Below are 23,034 nucleotides of genomic sequence, written 5' to 3' on the forward strand. Positions count from 1 at the left end.
GTGAAGTTGAAGAATTACAGGCTCCATACAAAATATACGAACCAGGTTCACTGTTCATATATCTCAAAAATAAGCTCAGAGGTGTTTAAATACCATTGTAAAGTAAAGATCAGTGCTCTAGGATGTCAATGGGAGCTGGGAGCCTGAATCCATTTGTAGATCTGTCTGAGTACTCGAGAAAAGTTTGATATTAAATGTCCTTATTGGACTTATTTACAAGTGAATTTAATGGGTTCTTTTCTGTAATTTGTGCTGTTAATTTCATGTATTTTGTGTGCTGCTCTATAGAGGAAAAAAGGCATTAATGTGCAGTGGGGAGAATTATTAAATCCTTCCTCTTGATCTGGGAGAGCAGCAAAACTTAGTCATTCTCAAACTGCGACACAGAAATTGCTAAGGCTATGATTCCCTTATGTTAAATTTATAATTAACTTATGTTAACTTTATAATTAAGGGCTGGAACAAATAAATTATTTTACTTTGAACTTTGACTTACGTCCAGCCTCCCTCACATCACTGGTAAATGATGGGGTTTTTTTAAGACAAAAAGTCCTCGTATGTTTCAAAATGATTGAAAAGATGTGTGTGCTTTCTTTTATGAGAGAGGCTTTAACAAACCATCATTGAGGCTGAATTATTTCTCATTACTAGCGGAGGGTGGTGCATTTAAATTGGGTTTAAGGTCATTGACAGGGCAGGTTGAAGGGGAGGAAAGAGAGGAGATATGCATTGTGGTTAAATGTGTTGGAACAGACCTGCAAAATAAAATGGAGACTGTCAGATAGTCTCAATATTTGTTCTGTCATGCATGGAAACATACACAGAGAGAATATGCAGAAAAACTATTGCTCCAGTGGCTTGCATTCAAGCATATAGTATGATGAATTGCTTGGAGCCCTAGTGATAAAGAATATTAACAACCTGAAGACAGAGAATCATTTAACTGTCCCATACTATTGATTATTGTCACATACTATTCTTCAGGTATAAGTAGAGGTAAACTGAAGTAGTTGAACAAGTAACTGTAATTACAAGTTCTTGTGAGTCTGTACTTTTACTTATGCAATGCTTGAGGTATTTATTTGAAGACCAACTCTTTCATGATGTGCTAAAGCCTGCTTTCTTAAAGTTTGGTGCCTTGTGATGCTGATCTCCACCAGTATGAACCCCACTTCCTTCCTCATGGAGCCTGTGATATCCCTGCTATGGAGGAGTTGTAGCTAATCCAGCCTGGTGACTGCAGCCAAATAAACTGAGTTGTGGCAGAGTCCTGCTTGCCTTCCCCTAAGTGGGACACCCGTTTGGGCCACGCTTTTCCAGCTGGTTACTAGTGTTCATGAAACTTGCGGGAATTTACTGTTGTTGAGATTTCCAGTTTTCTGTCAAATTTGATAGAAATTGGCCAATGAGTTCAAAAGTTACTGGGATAGAATGATACATGCACAGCATGATCATGCAAGCCTTGTTTTCGTAGGTATCCTGATTAAAGATATATTTCTTAAATACAAGCTTAAGGAATCTGAGTCCACATTGGAGACTTGAATAGGAGGATTCTGTTAACAGTATGGGGATCTAGTAACTCAATTCTTAGTAAATGCAAAACATAAGCTGTTTTAAAAAAAAGAAGCTCAAACTTGTCCGTTCTTCTGTATTCCTGCAGACCGATGTGATTGACTTAAACAAATATTTCGTAAGTAAGAGTGGCATCAAAACCCTTGTTGGAATAGTAACTCTAAACCTAAATAAATGAGGGCAAACTTCATTGCAATCCCAAGATGACTCGATATTTTGTTCAGCTGGAGGAAAGGAATGTATTTCTTTTGAAAATTTTCTTTTAAGAGGTTTCAGTTTATTTTTCTGTGCCAATCTGTAGTTAATACTGTGTGGTGTTATTTAACACAGTCAGTTTTGTTCGTTTCTCTGATTTCTGTTTGTGTTCATGTGTGCATGCTCATTCTTAAAAGGCTTCTTTCCCATGGCTGAGCCTCAAACAGTATCTGAGCTGAGATACTGCGCGTATGTCTAGAGGTTCTCTGTACATTTCAGGGAAGTGTTTTGATCCTGTGTGTCATTTTTGGTTTTATGCTTACATGTTTTACTGTATTCTGTGATCCTTATTTCGAATTTATGGCATCCTTTTAATTTTCCTTTGAGGCAAAATGTTGAAATAGGTAATTGCTTTTTGTATCTTTCTGTATTTTACTAGAAGGTAGAGATAGGAGAGAGGAAATACTAGAAAGGAATCTTTCTGAAAATATGGTAAACTCAGACAGCCACTTTATTCCCATCTCTATTAACCAACTGTTTCCCTTCCTAGAAAAAAAATGAAAAGGTATTTAACGTGTTCTAAGTTGCAGCCAACTTGTCGTTGCTGTTGTTGTGTAGGGACAAACAGATGTGTTATGCTATGACTTGAATCACTATAAACCTTTATTAGATTATTAGGAAATTACAGCACATGACCCAGGACTAAAGCTCATGTTGTTAAAAAGGAATTATTGGCGGTTAAAACATGCTATGTAAGAAATGACATTTCTCCCATTGCTGAAACAGGGGAAGAACAGACTTTTCATTACATTTCTTCTTGTTTCTAGCATTGCTAAAACTTGTTTCCATATGTAGAAGTGACAAATGGCATATGTGTACACAGCATGTTTCCTCTGCAGCAGTGCAGAGTGTATGATAGTATACATTCTTATTTTTTTAGTCATGCTTTGGGTTAGATGTTTGATGACTTTCTAGTGCATTGTATGTATTTTATTTCTTTATCCAACTTAGTGATACACACTTTGGTGTTTTTAGTAAAACTGCTCTACAAAATATCCCATCTATCATTATCAGAAAATACAAACATATGCAAAAAGGTACTCCTTTAACTATGGGATCATGTTTCTTTCAGAAAAGAGAGGAACATTTTTGAATAGTATTTGTTTTTGATTTGTGATTTCTCTAGAAAGCTTAGGTTGGAATTCATCTTCAGGGCTCATAGAGTCCTGAAAGAAAATGACTCTTTAAGTTCCTCTGAAGATAATTTATTTGTGGAATTCTGAAGCCATGTATCAGTTGTAGATTTCTATTAATTGATTGCAATGCTACTACTAAGTGGATTAGTCATTGATATGCTGTGCTAATATTATGGTAAGTGTTGAAAGGCTGAATATTTTAAAGCATAGGCTTTAAAATGCTTAAGCATTTAAAGCATGCTTAAGAAGCTGTATTAAAATAGTAGTGACAACAAAAGAAAAACCTCACTCAGTACTTCTGACTCCTTGGCCTGAAGTTTATTTACAATTAATTGTTTTCCTAGTATCACTGCCAGTTGCAGCTTCTATAATCAAATTGAACAAAATCATATAGTATGAACAGCACTTAGCAGTAAGAGAATTCACAAGATTTTCGTGCTCGTTCAGAAAAGACATACCTGGTTGGTATGCTATTCAAAGGATTTTTCTTTTTATGCTTGACTGGTGAAGATTTTATGTAAGACTGACTGAACTGCTGCTGCCTGGAAGAGTTTTTCTCCAAACTGATTTTCCCGTGCCCCTTGAAACATCTGGTAAGCAGCAGTCATTGGCAAGAGTACCATACCAGACAAATTGCACCACTCGCCCTAACTGCTGTGGTGTTCTGTGTGTTCCTGTCCCAGTGACGTGTTCCTGTAGCACATGTGCACACACCACAGTCAGGCTTTGGAACCCGGCCTTCCCTCTGTGCTCCTCTCCTTTCTAAAATCAAATACATATTTTCTCCTTGATCACCTATAAACTGGTGTTTCGACATGCCCATTGCAGGTTGGATGAGTCTCCTGAAACTGAACTCTTCGTGAAATGATGAAAAGTACTCCTGGTGGAAAAGCCATCTCAAGAAACAAAAGAACAAGTAATAACAGCACCATTCCTCAACCATTAAAACTGCTGTGCAGAGAAGTAGTATTTGAAATGCAATTACTGGGTTTGAAGGGAAATGTGATCTCCTAGTGTTAGGGATAACTCATTAAAGGAGTCTTTAAGGCAAGTGTATTATTTTTTTATCATGATTTTCCTAATGACAGCTTTCTAACAATGAATGCAGCTGAGCAGTAAGATTTGTGAAGTTCAATACCTTTATAAATTTTTTCCTCAAATTACATTGCTGGATTGTGTCTTTGAGAGCTAGATATAGTATGTAGAGGTGTTAGGTATAAGGAACATGTTACAGAACATTTTAAATGAAGACAAAGGTAAACTTGTATAACACTTGTAGGCTTCTACCAAGCGTTTAAAGAAAAACTATTTAACAAATAGGGATATTATTAGATTATTTCAATAAGTTTTTTAAAAGTTTTTTTCCCTAGTGTCATCTACTCAGTGTTTTTTTTATAGATGGAATAATAAACTGTTTTTCTGAGTGACTAGGCTCTTGTTTGAATTCTAATCTTGAAAAGATTCATTAATTGCACTTTGGATATTCTTTATCAAAAGATTCCCGAATGGAAGCTCATCTCTCTTAATTTTGATTTAATTCATGTTCCTATATTGACAAATAATAAGTTCATCAAAAGGTAAATTATTGTTTAGAATGAGACCTTGGTGGGCATTAATCTGTATGAGAAAAATACATTAATATCCTTCAAAACCCTTGAATGATTTCACTTTGACCTCCCTGTGGACACCTCCATCAGATTTTAATTGCATCCTGATTATGATGTATTTTGGTGATGTATCACTGAATACTTTAAATAAATGTAGATTAAGGTGATTACACACCAAAGAGGCTCTGGGTAGTCAGTGAGAATTCAGTAGATATACTTAAACGACTTCATGATTTAGAATTAGGGAAACTATATTATTAGTGCTATACAAGCATTCTCCTTTTTGGTCAAGTTGACGCATTTAGAGTTGCAGAGAAAATACCATCCATTTGAGAAAATATTTTAAGTAATACTGAACATTAAAGGAGGGTTTTGACAGAAATCGGGGGATTATGATGTTATTTCTATCTGTAGACTTACCTAATTTTTAATGTATATTTCCCTGATTATTGTTTTTCTCAAAAAAAAAAAAGACACGCCACCTTAGTTTTGAGGTTACTTAGTGACTTGCTACTGAACTGTTTTAGCTTATAGTCAGGTGCAGCAATGAGTTGACATACTTGCAGATATAGGCCATATTATTCTTAATGAATGGTGTTATCTACGCTATCGTGAGGAGGTAACTTTAGATAAGGATTACCATCCTCGGAAACTGTATTTACAAGATTACCCCTCTGTATTGCTGGCTTATGGAATTGGGGTCTCCTAAATGCATTCTGTGTTTAGCCAACCACCTTGCCCTTGCACATGCTGACTGTTTCCCTGCTTTCTTTTATTCTATGAAATAGCAGTTTGCCAGATTCTTGAGCTATTTTATCACTTTATACAAAGAATAATTGTAATTAAAATCAGTCTTTTCCTTAGAATTCAGTACTATAACGTAAAATAAGATGACTGTGATATATAGAAGAACTGCTGAAAAACAAAGCAAAACAAACCTTTTTTTAGTAAAGTATTTCTGTATTCTGTATTGCTATTTGAGGTTTACATTATTATATCTTGGCTCATAACTTAGTGTGAAACAAAGCATTTGACACTTTTATATTTGTCACTTACGGTAGTACTTTCTTCTTAATTCTGGGGGTGGGTTTGTGATCAGAACATGTAACATTCTAAAAGACGTCTCCCCTGATCCTGGGATATGTAGCAGAGCAGAGATTTATTCATTCTTGTTAGCTTTTCAGTCAGACAGACATAAGCTATCTTCTTTCTTTGATTACATTTTGAAATTTCAACATTTTACTGTAACCCAAATTATTTCTAACTAATTTTCAGGTAATTTTAAAAATGTTATCTGTAAATACCCAAAATGTGTTTTCTTTTTACTCTTGCTGTTCCTCTATTAAAAAAAAAAAAAAAGTTAGAAACATTCAATGAAATAGGAATATAGTATTTAGCTCTCAAAAATGCAAGAAATTGGGGCAGGAGAATGCTTTCTGGAGGATGAGTTTCCATGTCAAATATCTCTAACACACCCTGGTAGCTTGTGTGCAAGCTGCTGTTGTAGAATTTGTAAGTTATTCTCTTTCTGAACTCAGATTCAGAGAGTTATTTAGCTTGGCTACAAACATTTTTAAGGATTGAAACTTGGTATGCCATGTTACTTCCCAAGAATTAATCAGTTTCCATGAAAACATGTTGTTTAAATTAATCCAAACTCATTAGCACTACAGAGATGGATACTCAGTAAAAAACCTCCATTAATTAGCACTGCATCCTGTAATATGCCTACAGCTCATGACCATTTCCTTGAATTTGTGAGTGTGTGACCCTTTGCATCAGATACTTCATCTACAGAAGACCGATAGCCTATGTTTTGTTTTTAAAACAGTGAGCGTATGTTATAATGAGTGGCACATTACTCTCTTTTTCCCAATGAATTCCTAAGTCATAAACAAGATTTCTGATATGCCTCATTTTGAATTCAGAGTTCAAAGCAGATTTCTCATTTGTGTTTTGACAATAGGCATAGAAATAATAAATTTTAGTTCTTCAGTTTTTAAGTTTGTGGAAATTTTGCTCTTTCTCTTTTCAGTAGCTAAAGAGTATTTCTGCAGGGTGCTAGACTGACCCTTCTGGTGGAGGGTCGAGTACTCTCTCTCTGCTTATAGTACAAGAACAACATGAGCGTATCAATGGTTCACAAAGTATATTTGTGAGGCATAGAGCTGAGAACAATAATTCCATGCTTCACAGACCTGCATATCTATATGCTGTGTACAGGGCTGCAGAACAACAACTCTAAACTCACGCCTGTCTGTGTTTTCTGAAATAGCTTTCCTTTGTGTTTAAGTCCCTTTTTACAAAATCTATTCCCTGCAGTCACCCAGTCTTTATTTTCTTGGTGCATGTACGATTACCTATCATTGAACTTGCTTCTTGAATATTGTTCTTGGTTCAGCAAAGAACTGATTAATATCAGCTAATTCTGTCCCTGATCATTAACACACATAAGACTCTTATTCTGTTAACTTAGGCAGTAGATGTCCACCATCTCTGAAAACCGACTTAATTCTTGTAGAATGCCTATATATGGAATGGCGAATTTCAGTTTTAATCTTTTTTCAGCTGGCAAGGGTAGTGATTAAGTGAAAATTTTTTATTTTTTTTTTTTCATTTGTGCAAGAGCTGACCTTCAAAACATGTGTAGGTAACACACATGCCTGGAAATAGGAGGGTCATAGGCAGGAGACCAGCAGAAAAAGCACAGACATCTCCCTTAAAGAACAACTTCCTCATCCCTCAACCTGAGAAATAGGACCAACTCATGAAATTCAACTATGGTTTTTTCCCCTCCAGTTTTTTCGAAATCCTTTCTTCCCCTTTCTCTTCAAACTGGCTACAAAATCCAATTTATCATCATGATGTATGGTATCATTAATCCCGCTTGAAAGCAAGATGCATAATGCTGCAGTGTTGGCACTGAGCAAAACTTCTGCGGCCTGACTGTCTTGATGCCCTTTTGAGTCTCTCTTGTTCTAGCAGAATGAAACTGGACTCATAATAAGTTTAGCTATCGTGCTGTTTGAGCAGCAAGTGACCTATTATACTGTTCCCTTTCCTTCCCCCCCTTCCTCTCCCCTTTGCTAACACACTATAGCTACAAAATGAGCAAGACAGGGCTGCTAGTTTATGCTCTAGCAGTAAGCTATTAGAAACAGAGGTCCCTATAGGGGTAGAATGACCTCTTTTATAAGCAAGGACAAGGGTTTGCTTTGTGGGAGAGAGAAACCTCTTATGCTTTCTTTGGTATTTAATCAGTTGGCCCTATCTGCTGCACACTTTTTATTGGGAACTTGCTATTTCCAACTTTTTTTTATTAATACCATAGAAAGAAGAAATAATTTTAACTAAACTTTTACGACTGTCACAAGCTTTCTTATTCCTTGTTTCAAAATACTCATCGTATCAACATACTTTGCTTTGCTTATCAATATAGTCACAGAAGTGCGCAAAAGAAACAGTATTTAATATAAATTGTAAAACTGCTAAACCCTACAATAGTCACAGGTAGTAAACTTCCTTTGTAAATGCCTTGATGGTGAAGCATTTGCTGCAAAAGGAGCAGTTCCGTTTTTGAGACTTTTATGTAACAAATTTAGATAAATAAGCAAATTCAGTGGACCCATGTTCTAAACAGTTTCATCAGTTTCATCTTTCAGATGCATAACTCTTGAAAAGGAAAACCTTGAATAAATCCGTTTGTAGCTCCCACTTTCATAACCACAGAAGATAAAATGGAGAGCCACTGTTAGTGATATGGCTATTAGATTCTTCTATCGGACTTCACATCTAAATATAAAGTGGATGGTAGAGTATCCTTACATTAAAGTTAGCTTGATGTTACTAAAGAGTAGATAGGTAGCTGGGCCAGAACTCTTCACTTCAGTGTGTGGTTTTTGTGGTAAAATCTCCAAAGTAACCCTAAAAATTAATGTGAAAGATGGTAGTAGAAGTGTGTGCATATGTTTTGTTGTTGTGAGGGAGGGGGGGTTTTTGTTTTTTAATTTTGTGCAAAACCAGAATGTTTTGTTATTGTAACTTAAAAGTAATTAAGAAAAGTTCTTATCAAGCAGTCCTAATCCTTGTTATTTTTTTACTTTCGTCCAGCTCTGATTTGACTTTGTAAGTTACATAAAATAACACAAGAAATATGAATGCACTTCGAGGGGAAAAAAAGGTATAAAACATAAAATTTTTAAAATATATTAACACATTTTCATTGAAATAGAATCAAGCTGTTTCCTGAGCTCTTTTGCATTGAGCTTCATAAGCTGTTTCTTGAGCTCTTTTGCATCAAAGTTCATTTAAGCTCTGATTACAACTTATTATATAAGTAAGTGAGATAGCATGTTTTACTTTTTGGAAAAATAACTTAATCTAACCAAAATTCAAGGGATGTTTCATACTTTTGAAAAAGCAATTGCCAGAAGAGTTAAGGAGGCGCAAGACACAATTAATTTTTCTGTTTTGGAGTTTGCAAATATAGCCCAAACTTTTTTCCATTAGTTTGCAGGATCAGGAATTTGGTGTAAGTATGTACGTCACATCTGTGGTAAATGATCCTTTAAATCGAGTTCCTGTTATGGCTTCATATAGTTTGAGAATTTCATACCATGAATATATACTAATGTATAACATGTATGTAAATACATGAGAACTTTAATCATTTGTGTGTGCAAACATTTACTTAAATTAAGTATCTTGGCAAGGAGAAAGAAAAAATATCTTGAATTTTGTTACTAAATGTAGTAGACAACACTGCCAAATAGAATATTCCAAAATGATATTGTTGAGTGCTCTACTTTTAAAAAAATATGTTATCCTACATAGGTGGAATAATCTGACTCAGTGTAACTTGGTCTGTATGTCACTTCATATTAGTTCCCAAACACATTTGTTCTGAAAAATATGTAAACCATAAAAGTTAGTGTGTTCATTTCCTAAGCACTCTAATACATGTGTCATCCTGTGGGTAGTAGAAACCACAACTGCTTTAAAGACTTGCACTGAACTAAGCACTTGCAAAACATAGCTGTAGTTTTTGTAACTGCAGACTGACATCCAGAAGTAACAGAAATAATCCTGCAATGAAAGGCATCCAAGTGTGCTGAGAGTGCCAGCTGATGTCATTATGAGGCTGTTCTCTCTCATCATTCAAAGGGCATGACAATCAGGGGAGATTCTTGATGACTGGAAAAAGGGAAATGTCACCCTGCCCTTCAGGAACAGCAAGAAGGGGGATCTAGGGAACTACAGGGCAGCTGAACCTCACTCTGTATGGGGCTAAACCCTCCTGGAAGCCACTTCTGGGCACATGAAGGACAAGAGGGTGTTTGGGCAATGGCAAATCATGTGACTGGCCTGAGTGACTTTTCTGACGGGATGTTTGGCTTTGCGGAGGAAAGGAAAGCCGTGAAGTTTTGGTGTTTTGAAATGGGTTGGTTTGGGGGGTAGGGGGCAGGAGGAGGTTGTTTGGGGGTTTTGTTTGTTTTTCGGGCTTTGGGGTGGAGGGTTTCTTCAGTTTTGGGGTTTTCTGTTTTGTTTGGGGATTTTGGAGTTTTTTTCTACCTTGAATTTAGCTAAGTCTTCGGTATAGTCTCCCATAATATTCTGAGATTGGTGAGATATGGACTGGATAAGTGGATGGTAGGGTGGCTGAAAGAGTTGGCTGGACTGCCAGGCTCACAGGGTGGTGATCCACAGTATAAAGTCTAGCTGGCGGTTACTAATGGTGTTTCGTGGAGATTGGTCCTGGGGCCAGTATTTCATGTCTTTATTAACAATGTGAACAGTGAGATGGAGTGCATTTTGAGCAATCTGGGAGATGATACCAAACTGGGGGAATAGTTGACTGCCTGGAGGGTAGGGCTAATATTGCAATGGACCTCAACCGTCTGGAGAAATGGACTGACAGTAACTTCATGAAGTTCAACAAAGGCAGGTAGAATGTCCTGAATCCAGGACAAAATAATGCCATGCTGCAGTATGGGTGTGGAGAGCTGGAAAGCAGCTTTGTGGACTTTAGAGTTCCTCTGGGCAAACTGATGAACATGAGTCAGCAGTGAAACCTCTTTGCAGTTATCAGCTGCATCCTAGCCGCTATTAGCAAGAGTGCAGCCGCAGGCCCAGGGAAGTGCCTTGTATTTGGCAATTATGAGACATCATGGAGAGAGTGCTCTGTCCAGTTTTGGGCACCCCAGGACAAGGCTTACTGACGTACTGGAGCAATTCAGTGGAGGGCCACCAAAATGATTAGGAGGATGGAGCACATGGCATACAAGAAATGGATTTGTTGAGCTTTTGAAGAGAAAGCTAGGAGGAGATCTTATTGCTGTCTACGAGTGCCTAATGGGAGGATATAGAGAAGGCAGAACTAGACTGTCTTGTAGTCAGACAGGTCTTGCAGAGATAAGATGAGAGGTAAAAGGACAAGTTGGAACACAGGAAATTGCAATTAGGTGCAAGGAAAAATATTTTACCCTGAGGGTGGTCAAATATTGGAACAGATTACCCAAAGTGGCTGTGGTATTTCTGTCGTTGGAAATACTCAAAACACAGCTGCACAAGGGCCTAGACGAGCAATCTCGTCTAATTGGACCTGATTTGAGCAGGAGATTGGATTAGATGACCTCCAGCAGTCCCTTGCAACCTAAGCTATTCTGTGATCCCATGAAAAGAAATTTTCACCGTATGTACAGAATTGTCTTTACCTTTTGGCTTTCCTGATGACTACATAAAATGGAATTTGTTCAGGCTTTTAAATTAAGTCACTGTGTGTAGCAGGTCTTTATGTAGTACTAATCAATGCTTCAAAGCAATTTATGCTATTAAAGAGATATTTTAAAACTATTGATTATGACTCTAATAGTGAAAAGTCAGAGAAACATTTTTCTGGTCCTCATTTTGAAGTGCACTAATGCTGAACAGACTTTCCGGGCCACTCAACCAGCCATTGCTTCCTCCTGTGTTGTGAAGGGTTGGTTAAGCCAGTCATCCTTTTGCTAGGCTTCCTCTTTTAAGACGAATTTTGGGGATCTAGTAATGTCTCCAAGTGTTGCATTCCAGTAGGTCAGCCAACATTCATGATGCCATTCAAATCTTGTTCTGCTATTCATGGCAAGCATTAAGAAAACAGTAGTGGACAATCATCTTTCACTTCCTTAAGAATGTCCAGAAGGTTAAAAAAATAGATCTTTCGAAAAGAGGAAATATGCTTGGGCATAATAAAGATCCTCTAGAAAGTCTGGCTATGAGACACTTATCTAGAGCTTTGTCCCTCAAAATAAAAAGGAGACTGTGATAGGACCAGTTTGTATGTAGTATGTCGTGAGCAGAGCTGCAGTACTGCATTCATCTGAATGATATATTGCTGAATCATAAGCTGACCCACGCTTTCCAAAGTACAGAAAAAACTTTGATCCTTTAGATTATAGCCTGATAACTTGCCTCTTTCACCAGCTCTGTACCTAGACCTGTCTTTTTTCTTCAGTCTACTTTTTTCATCATCTGCTTGCCAGATAGTCTGCAGTTTCTAATTGTGGCAGTTAAGTGTGAGTTACTTTTTGAGTCTGGGATAGGGTGTGTTTGTACAGGATTGTGTGTAACTCCATTGTCTCTCTCCTCTAGAAGCCCTATGTATATACAGATCAAATAGGGATTTCTTGGTGAACTGGAAACTAATCCTTCCAAACCTCCATTAGCACCAGTGAGTTGCTCACAGTTTGATTTACTCTTTCAGGAAGTCCCTGCAATGGGATCTTTCAGTGATCATCCACGTGGTTGAACTGACTCTAAGAGGAGGCCTGGACTCTTACATGGTGAATCAATGCGTGCAGAGTACTTCAGAATTATAGGAGGAATTTGATTCCTCCAAATCTCAGTTTCTGTTTAAACTTGCATTATATTCAGGTTGATACAGAGATACGGTATGTACACAGATGTCTTCACAGTTTCTCAGTTAAGGCACTGATTCAGCAAAGTAATCTAGCACATGCACTGCATCAAGTATGTAGATAGTGCCTGTAAAATCCATGCTGAACAAATAAGGGGAAACTCAAATAATTGAAGAGAAAATAAATTTCTGTAGGGTAAGCTCATTCAGAACAACGAGCACATTTAAAACGAATTTGATTTTCCAAGCCTTTCTCTCCATCTTTGGCTATGATGTTTTTTTAATTCTAAGGGTGTGATCAGGAATGGCAGGGTCAGATTGATTGTCCTCAAGTCCGCAGGCAGTTTTTGACAAACATTTAAGTCAGACCTCCCCTTGGCAGATGGTCTTTCAGATTTCTGTGGTGCAGTGGGAGAGGTATTTCTATGGTCTGTACAGCACTGCAGGCTGCCGTAAGAATTCACTGTCGGAGAAGGAATAGCAAGGAGGTCAGGCAGTTATTGATAAGCATATGTGGGCTACTGAGAAGGTCAGAATCAGGGGCCTCCCACCGAGGCAGCCTGCAGAGAATTGTGCTGCTGGAGAAGCCACTCCTGTTTCCATTAGAAAATCTCACAGGAAAGAGAAGAACAAGAAGAAGGGAAGGAGAAGAAAAAAATAAGGGAATTTTGTGATTGAATTTCATTTGTACAAAGGTGCAGCAGGTTAACAAATAGAATTTCAGTGGGATTAATGTCTGATATTTTAACATCTTCAGATGTTTTTGTAAATTGAAGTAAATTCATTTTTCAGATGGGTAGACTTCCCTTCAATTTAAAAGATGTTTGCTACTGCTGAAAACAGTGTTTACAATAGTGGCATGAAGATAAAGCGAAACAAAAAACGCTAGAAATTTTTTATTAAAGAAATGAATCATTTCAAGTGGTCTCTAAAACAGAAATGCACATATCCCGTAAAAGTGACAACTGTAGGATTTCTTGTCTTCTTTGAGAAGGATTGTTTAGACTGTCCCACAAAAATGAAGTTAAAACCCGTGTCAGATAATCTGCAATGAGTATTCTTTATATTGAGATGTTGGAGAAGGAATAGGCTCAGAACCTCCTTCATTTACATGGAACCTATTCTTTTTCCAGCATTTTTGTTCTCAGTCATCTCCAATTGATCTCAGCAGAGCAGAGATCAGAAGCCAGCTGTTGAGGTTACTCTTTTGTGCTGAGTAGTGATGGCAGAGTGAGAAATAAACTACGAGCTGTGACCAAGGGCAGACTTGTAATTACTTGAATATAATGATAATGGGCCTTAATACTGTAACAAATGCTCTGAGTTTGCACATCCAGACGCTGCAGTTTGGATCAATTTTCTTGTTTACAAAATCAGCTTGCTTTTATTAGCACCAAAATTACCCAGTAACAGAATGGTGAATGATTGAGTGAGTTTCACTGCAAAAGAAAGGAAAGAAAAATACTGTACATGATTAGACAGTGGATTTAAATGGGTTCCTACGTAGGGCCGAAGTTTGGAGGGGAAGGGGGTTGAGTGAGAATAGGATGTGTTGGTTCACTTTATTAATACTATTTGAGAGGTCTGTTATTTTCTCCTCTTACCTGGCGTAAGTTTAGACTCCTAAACTCAGGATGCAAAGGACTGGAATAAACAGCGTAACAACAGTTGACACCAAACCTCTGTCACACGCAGTTGCGTACAAAGTTGATTTACCCTACTTGTAAATACTTAGCACTCACAGCAGCTTTCAGTATTTGAAGATCCATTTTGTCAGCCTGAAATTGGGACATGAACTTTCTCCTAAAACACAGGTGTCCATCCCCCCCATATTAAGACTACATCCTTGGCTGTCTCAGCATGAATTATTCCCATTGCTTGTTGTTCAACACCCTGATCGGAGAGCAGATGAGACAGTTATTCCTGTTGTTGCTGATTACAGCTGCTTCCTCTTCTTGTGATTTAATTTGAAGTTTCAGCCCACCAGGGGGCTAATGGTCCCCACCTATGCAGCTTTAAAAGCTCACTGTTGTTTTCCACGGGAATGTTATTTCCATTCCTAGCCAGTGATTTCCCCGCCCCCCCCCCCAATGTTCATCTGGTAACTGTGAGGCAGTATTCCATTAGCCATTTTCGTGAAAAAAAACAAAACAAAACAAAACCAAAAACCAAAGCAACCAAACCCATGCAACTATTTAGATTGAAAGCTTACAAATGAGAATTACTGTGTTTCAGTAGAAAATCAGCAAGTAAATTACTCTGTTTTGCAGTGTTCTAATGGCTATTGGAGACTGATATAAAAAAAAAAAACCAGGACGTTAGCCATCATTTAGATCCTTTATGTTTCTCTTATTTTTAAAATGTAACATATATAATTCACTTCTTTTTTCCGTATCTCAGGAAAATGTAGGGCAGGCGGCAAACCCTAGAGTATGTTTCATGGTGTGGTACTGCCTGTGGTGAGATGAATTCCGAAAACATTAGCAACTGCAGTGGAATCCAAGGTGTGATTGTATACTGCTAGCAGATTTTGCATACCTGATCTGGCATGGGGGAGCTCATTTTGAGTGTGACTACAAAGTTGTGACTGCAAGCTGGATAACCAAAGAGCAGTACTTCAAGAATACTTTCCACCAGACTTCTTACAAGAACAGAATTGTACATCTCTCTCACTAGCTTATTCTTGAAGCAAAACTTAAGAAGTGATGAGTTTCTTGGTTTACCTTTAATTTTTAAGTATTCTTAGTTCTAAATAATAGATGACCTTGAAAGCCTTTCTGAACAAAGAGAATTAACTTTGATGCTCAGCATAGCCTGCTGTCCGCCTTTTTTGTTATAGTGTGAGTTTAAGAGTGACGGTCTTGAGTTTACATTTTTGTAAAACTTCTGGTTTTCTAGGTTTATTACTTTTTATGTGATTAAAGTCTGTGTACATGTTTATGTTTTCCTCATCTTAAGTATATATTTGTAATATAAACATTTACATTTTGTGACACATTCTCTGCTGGTCCAAAGAGTGCTTTGATGAATTATGCACCTTCTAGTGTTTGGATGTTTTCTTTACTGGTTCATCATCCGTATTAGAAAATTAACTCTTCACTGAGTTAATGGTATCTTACCTCACTGGGAATCACAGGAGTCTTCCTCCCAGTCACCCTGTTTTCAATGGCTTATTTCTTGCTTTGGGGTGGTGAGGAGGGGGAGATGGATTGCATTGCAAAAACAGTGGAAGCTGAGCAGACTGATAGAAGTGGCTGTGTGAAACCTCATGGTTTCAACTATTATTAGAGTGGTGCAATCTTTCCCCTCTTTGAGCAGGAGGATATTATTACCAAATATCAGTGTTCAAGGTCACTACTCTTTACAATATAAATACTACTTCCTAAGGCCCTGATTGATGGAAAATAAAGTATTAGCTGCCAGGAAACAGGTTTTCCAACACTATCACTCAGTCATGCAGTGGTCACTAACCTTTCAATACAACTTTAATATTGCATTGCTAATTGTATAATTTAAAGAATACAAGTTTTTAATAGTTATTTCAGAAGGAATGTTAATTACTGTGCTTTAGAGCTATTTTTGCTTATTGGAAGCTTACCAGTTAATAAGTTAACTACTGGTAACAACCATTAATGCAAACTCTTTGCTTGGGTAATGTCGCTTGTGGTGTTTAATGCATTAGGCTCAAAAAATAGAGCAGAGTACTAAACTTGACTGACTTGCTGTAGAGGCAGCACAGAATTAGTCATTGGCTGTGAATGTTAATCACTCCACAGCAATGATAATTTACAGCATTGTTGTAGCACTCTTGTGCTCATAAAATGAACTTAATAACCCACTGCTACCCATGGGATAAGCCTTCCTTCTCCTTCCCTCCCCCTTGCAATTGAATACCCAGTCTGGCTGCATAATAGCCTTGTGAAATACTGCATTAAAAAGAGTGAGCAGCTGTATGATAAAATAAACAGCTCTAAAACAGATTTGTTAATTATCTCTTTCTTTTATTCACAGAGGGTGTTTGTGAGATATGGCTGACCAGTGAAGACACAGGGGCTTATGGCAGAGACATTGGCACAGACCTCCCTACGCTTCTGTGGAAGCTGGTTGAAGCTATTCCTGAGGGAGCTATGCTGAGGCTTGGCATGACAAACCCTCCCTATATTTTAGAGCATCTGGAGGTAAGGAAGAAAAGAGAATCATTTATATGCCAGCATAGATGTTCATTGAGTGAGTCAGCATGGAACCTTGTGTATAGTGCTTTTCATTTTAAGCAGTAGCTGAAAAAAAATTCTGGACTTCAAGTAAATTTATAGAATTAGACTAATAGTGTTAAGCCATTTGCCTGACACAGTAAGTTATCGAGATAATAAGATATTCAAATCATTTTGGAATGGTAATATTACTGAGGTCTCTGACCTGTGGAGCTTTATTATAGCGATGTCGCATTTGTGTGTGTATCTAGTGTTTTCAAGAACTAAAGGAAATGTCATTAGCAGGCGATGGACTATGGGATTGAATTTGTCTTCGTGCTACACCTCAGACGAATATTTCCAGGAACACTGTATGCTGGTCTCACTCAACGACGTATTCGTTATCCTATGTCAAATGCTATTCTGAGAGTGTGTAGAGCTTCCATGATAAGAAATGGACATTCTAAGTGTATGTCTGTGTTAAAAAAAAAATTGTAACGAAGTAGTTCAATGAGATTAGAAGCAACAAAGTGTACAACAATGTGAATTTGAAAGAATATTGTATGTATGCAGAGCAGGAAGTGAGAGTTTTGTCTCAAAGATAGGTAGGTTTGGCTGGATTCTGTCACCAAATGAATTTATTGAAATTCATAGGAACTGTTTATAGAAGGAACCTAACTGTAAAGAGGAGGGAAAATGCAGGGAAGGATATAGCTTACAGTAAATTTTGTAACCATGTGCATCAGCAATATCCAGATAAATAGCTGATGTCCATGGTGCTTTCCCAAAGATATTATAGAATTAATAGTTGCACTTACATTTTCTTAAGATGTCAAGACCAGTATTTTCTCACCACAGTGCTGTAACTGCACCTTTCCCTATTGAAGCGCGTGGGCTAGAGGAATCTCACCTTGATAGGAATAAGCAGTTTTTCACTTCACCAGCTAAAGAATAGAAGCTGCAGAAAACTGCAAGAAATTTCCTGGGCTGTTATTTTATTCTTTGGTTTAACATACGCTTCGCTAAGATAGAGTCTTAACAACACACTGAATAGAAAACTTTAGGAAGTGGTTTGGTTGTGTTTTTTAGAGCTTTGCATTCTGTCTTGAACTCTCATATCTGTCACAAGTTTTTCTTCTTTTTTTATTTTACATGTTTCAGCATCTTGTACAAAAGCAAATCAAGCTTTTGGCAATTTTCACAGTTAGTGTCTTTGCTTTCATTTTTAACTCACATTATTAAAAGTGTTTTGGCATAGGCTGCCACTTTTGTCACTGCTGCTCATCTTATGAGTACTCTCAGAAGTTTGTGTGTGTTTGTTTTTGTTTGGGTTTTTTGTTTTTTTTTTAAATCAGTTGCTGGAAGTAAGAAACTGCTCTGCCCAGCTAAGGGGCGCTGTAGTAGTCTTAATTTGATATAATGTGAGCAAGGTGGAAAGTATATTGCTTTCCTTCAATCAGTAGCCATCTTAGTGAGTGTGAGCATGTCACAAATCTGTGAATGGTTTTGAGTTATGATCTCTAGTCTTCCTGTTTCAAAATTTTCTCGAAAGTGCTGTAGGTAGGACTCTCTTTGACCTGACTCATACTCAGGAAAAGTACTCTAATCTATTTTAAAATGGGTCTTTAAGTGTGATGGCAGAGCAAGAGGAATTAATGAAAGCCTATTAAAAATGTGTGTCTTGAATGTTGCTGTGCAGAACATGCATTATGTGTACACCAGCCTTTTTGTACAATAGCAACATCTGCTGTTGCTTGTCCTCTTCAGTGTTTCATACAATTTCCAGTTTATATGATGTTTTTTAAGGATTATTTAATCACATTTCTGTGTTTCATGTATGACCAAGAATTTCAGAGCTTGTAATTTGGTGAAATAATTTTGATGATTTGTCAAACTGAATTTGTAAAAATTTTTTTATCTTCTGCATTTTTGTCTAGTTCCCTCTTCCAAGTTTACCAGACTTGTATCTGAAAGATCACTAGGGAATGTTGGCAGTCTCCTGTATACATTTTCACCAGACAAAATAAACTTTTTATGGAGAATGTGCTTTTAACTTTCCGGTTGAGGAAAGGGTAAAACTATAATTTGTTTAAAAACCAAAATAAATTAAATGAGAAGTTAATTAACCTTCATGTCAGTTGATTAGGATAAAATCCAGTTATCTCCTAAGAAAGGTATGAAGCTGTGTTGTTGGTTGCAAACCTCTTTCATTAATTGTTTTAAAAGGTGCTGCATTTTATTAATTTATTTTGTTAGAAGTCATGTTGCTAACTAGGATGTTTGGCTTTCTGCAAAAAAATTTTACATGGGAAAATGTACTAATCGTGTGTCACTTTTTATATCCAGTGAAAAGGAAAAAGTTGTTCCAATCGTGTATCTTTTTTAAAAATTAGAAATTTTCAGCAATTGCATACAACTGTACATATGCAACTGCTAGGCAAGGGTTTATTTCACTTTAGTAATGAACATGTCTGGTAAGTGGCATAGAGTAACAGCAGTCATATAAAAGTATAAATTATTTTTCAGATCTGGACAGAGCTTGCCTAGAGACTCAGCCTAAAAACAATGATTTTGATTCATTTACAGTTTTTGCCATATTTATTGGAGCTTACCAGCAGGTAAAAGATTTGGCCAGTTTTATGTCTCTTATTCATGTAACCTCGAAAGCTAATAACGAAGTTTATATAAATACATTTGTTTTCTCCAATAAGAATTGTAAGTTAAATGTTTTAAAAATACCAGTTTCCAAAGACATTATGTACATTTTTTTAAATACCGATTTGTAGTATTGCATGAACTCCTCTATCATTAGAACTGGTTTTGTACTTAAATATGAATTTTTAGAACATTTCACAAATATCTGTTTTCCTTCAAATAGCCATGTGTTTTAATCTCTCAAAGCATCAGATCATTGGTTTGATTGTGTGCTTGGAATTTGCAGGTTTCTTTTACTCTTTGCTGGAGTTTCTGCACCTTTCAATTGTCAGAATGGGAGGAGATTGGAAATAAAAAGAGCAGAGATGTGCAGGTTAATACCATAAGTTGTAGATAGCACAGCTGCAGTAGAAGCAAAGAATTCCTCAGACCACAATAACAATGCTAATGTCCTCAATGAATGAGGAAAAAGTTGCACCTATGGATAATATGATTGAATAAAGGACTAAAAATTTTAAAATGTATCACTTTATATACAACTGAGCACAGACTGTTCTAGCAGCGTGTGGAGTTATCCACAGAGGGGAGGTATCCTGACTGTTGGGTTTTGCTGCCCTTTCCCCACACCTCAGTCCTTTGAAGTATGCCCAGCTTATATTTGTTTTCCTCGGGTGAATCTTTAAGATGTAACTAGACATGAGGTACTTCAGTAACATATTGATTAGTGTCTTGATGGTTCTCAGGAAAATAGATTGTATCCACTGAGTAAAATAATAGGACTTTTTCATACTACATATATTTTCTGTATATAGGTGGAATAGCTTTCTCCTTCATTAAAAGATACTTAGCCCACTTTTTGATAAGCTACTTGATAAACTTCTTATAGATTGAAATTTATTTGCAAGTGCCAAAAAGTGATTACAGGTTCTTATTTTTTCCTCAAAAAAATCATTTTGTAAACATACTCTGAGATATTGTCTGCTTAGAAAGTGTACAGTGGATGGGATTATGACCAGAGATCTGTTTAAGCTGTCAGCAACATTTCCTTTGTACTGTACACCCAGGTCTGCGGCTGTGCTTTGGCCCTGTGAGTCTTTTGACTCATTAACATAGTGCCCACACTCACAGGTTCCCTGGAAATAAAAGTGGAGGAACAGAAAATGCCACTCATCTTAGGAGTGTTTCATCTGCCTCTGTATCTAGGAATCAGTCTCTTAGTATCCACTAAGAAGTGCCAGCCAACAGCTCTGCTGTTGTCCTGATGCTGGAGGCCAGCACAAGGCGGGGGGGAGGAGGAGGAAGAGGAGAGCTTCCCTTGGGTCAGGAGTGGTGCGACTAGAGCAGAGGAGGGGGCAAAGGAAAGCTGTGGGTGCTTGTAACTGGCCTTGAGGCTCTCATGTTGGAAGGCTTGGTAGATTTGGGGGTCTGGACCAGTGGTCATTCAAACTCAGGTTTATTATAGGCAGGGAGTCAGTTTAAGTTTTCACATGATTTAAAATACTGAGCATACCCGGTGCCTTCAGGTACTACTGTCAGGTAAATGCCGTTCTGTCCTTAAAGATGTTTGTCATTTCAGGGGAGGCTGTTAATCTCATGAAAATCGTCATTATACTTGTGAGGTACGGTCTGACAATTTAGTAATTTTAGGTTTTTATTCGGTAAATATGGTGGTAATAGTGCCTTATGTACTTACAGATGCATGTAGCTTGAACACTTTTGGGATGAGAAGCAGCCATATGTTTTCAAATGATAAATTCTGCATTCAGTTGGGCCTTCTTATTTGTAAAGAAAGAAATATTTGGAACCATGCAGTGTTTTGTAGTCATGCAAAATATTAAATGCTTTTTGATATGCTGCATACTGAGCTAAGTCATTAGAAAAAGAGCCTTTATCACAATTTTTCAGGGTATAATCTAAAATACTAAATTTTTTGTCTGCTGTTTTCTTCAGCTGCAGCTGATGTCTGCGCTTACATTAATGAGTAGTATGAAGCAATAAGAGCAGATCAGGAAATTGCAGAATTTGGTAGTGAAGCCACTGTATCTACATTATCTGCATTTTGGAGTCTTTACTTCAAAATAAATCTAATCCTCTTAACCAAACTTCCCCACTACCCATGGTCTAAAGCTGTTTCAAAGGCAGATCATTGGTTTGAATCCCTCTGTTCCCACCAAGGGCTTGGAGCACATTCACTGTGAACCAGAGTATGGCCACTGCTCTGATTTCCTTGGAAGTGAATTTAGTTTGACCACCCTAAAGTCACCCTGCAGACTGAACAAACCCATGGCCGGGAAGGAAGCATGGGAAATTACACTTTACAATTTCACTGCTGCTTTCAACCAGCACATTAATGTGAACACAGCCAATGCTAGTATGGCTTCTCCTGCATGAGGTTTGTTGGTATGACAGAGAGGGTTATTTGGGGTGTTTAAAAAAACTGAAGGACCTGGGACCCCCAACATTGTTTCTCTTGATCATAGTACTAAGACTGAGAAAGAAGTTGGAGTTTGCAGTTTAGCTGCATAAGACATCCTCAGTTTTCCTCTCAGAGAAAATCTGGCCAACCAATGGAGATAGTATCACATTTTCCAAAGTGCTCTCTCACAGTCTTAGCAGTCTGTTTGAATGTGTGCATCATGAAGCATATAGCTTGCTTATTTGAAGTTTGGTCTCAAACCAAGATTTTGAGGTATGTGCCCTTGTCCAGTGTCTGTCCTCTCTTAATATGTTGATGCCACATGGCATTGAGGAAAACTTGGGATTTTATCTACATGGCAGAAAATTTTAGTAAACTGACATGAACTATGGTCAGGGAAAAATGTTGTAGCTCAGAATTTTTTTTATTGTATAAAATTCTAAAGGTGAAGGAAAAGCTTAGTATTAGGATCCATTTTATAGTCCTAGCAAAACCTGCAATGAATGCACATGTGTACAGTTACCTTGTGTACTCTTACCCACCTGTCTTTGCACAGAGCTACTGTTCGAATTACACAGACTGCCAGATGGCAAAGATGTTATCGTCCGATAGTATCAATATGTACCAAAAGTACATAAGGTATGCATCCTTCTTTAGAAGTAACCTCCAGGCATTTATTCTGCAATCATATTATGGAGTTATTGGCTAGTGCTCTAGTGAGACAGTGTTTTACATCCACTTGCACTGACTGATGGAGAGGGAGGGTTGGGAAAAATCCATTGAAACAGTAGTAGTAGATAAACAGTGAACAGGAGTTAGTCTGAAAAGTAAAAAATGAGGCCAAATGTATAGCGGGTTGAAATGAATTAATGTTAGTGGCATAGTGTTAGTGACTAATTTTTGCCTTGAATATATTTCACTTTTCCTTAGGTTTTTAACTTCATTTTCTTGTTCAGTATCTGCGGCTCTGTCCAAATCAAAAGGGAATGCAGATCACCCAGACTGTAAAAGGTCAGGGGCTCGCATCTCAGCCTTAGCTTACCTCCCTTGCAGATTTAATACTAACTGTACTTCCAGAGTTGTCTGGGATTTTAGTACAGCACTTTCTGTGAGTGATGGGACGCTTCCAAATCTGTATAAAGGAGGCAGTTCACACCTGCCATTACCGTAAGTGCTTAATTTCACATGACTAGATGAGTAGTCGTCTTTGTCACCTGTCAAAATGAGTCTGTCTCAAACCATACCATATGCCATCTGTGGGCTTTATCTCCGTTATTAATTCAGGACATTTGAGTGATACACCAACCAT

At 37.4% G+C, this 23,034-nt stretch overlaps 1 protein-coding gene across 1 annotated transcript in view; it reads left to right on the plus strand.

The window, feature by feature from the left end:
- The window catches only part of CDKAL1 (CDK5 regulatory subunit associated protein 1 like 1), a 430,322-nt gene that overhangs the window by 246,444 nt on the left and 160,844 nt on the right, over nucleotides 1–23,034 (plus strand). The window contains exon 10 of the mRNA XM_050891512.1: nucleotides 16,476–16,642. Coding sequence (XP_050747469.1) covers nucleotides 16,476–16,642 — 167 coding nt within the window. The remainder of the gene's footprint in view (nucleotides 1–16,475; nucleotides 16,643–23,034) is intronic.

The sequence above is a fragment of the Gymnogyps californianus genome, chromosome 2 (assembly GCF_018139145.2).
Source record: "Gymnogyps californianus isolate 813 chromosome 2, ASM1813914v2, whole genome shotgun sequence".
NCBI classification, from domain to species: Eukaryota; Metazoa; Chordata; class Aves; order Accipitriformes; family Cathartidae; genus Gymnogyps; species Gymnogyps californianus.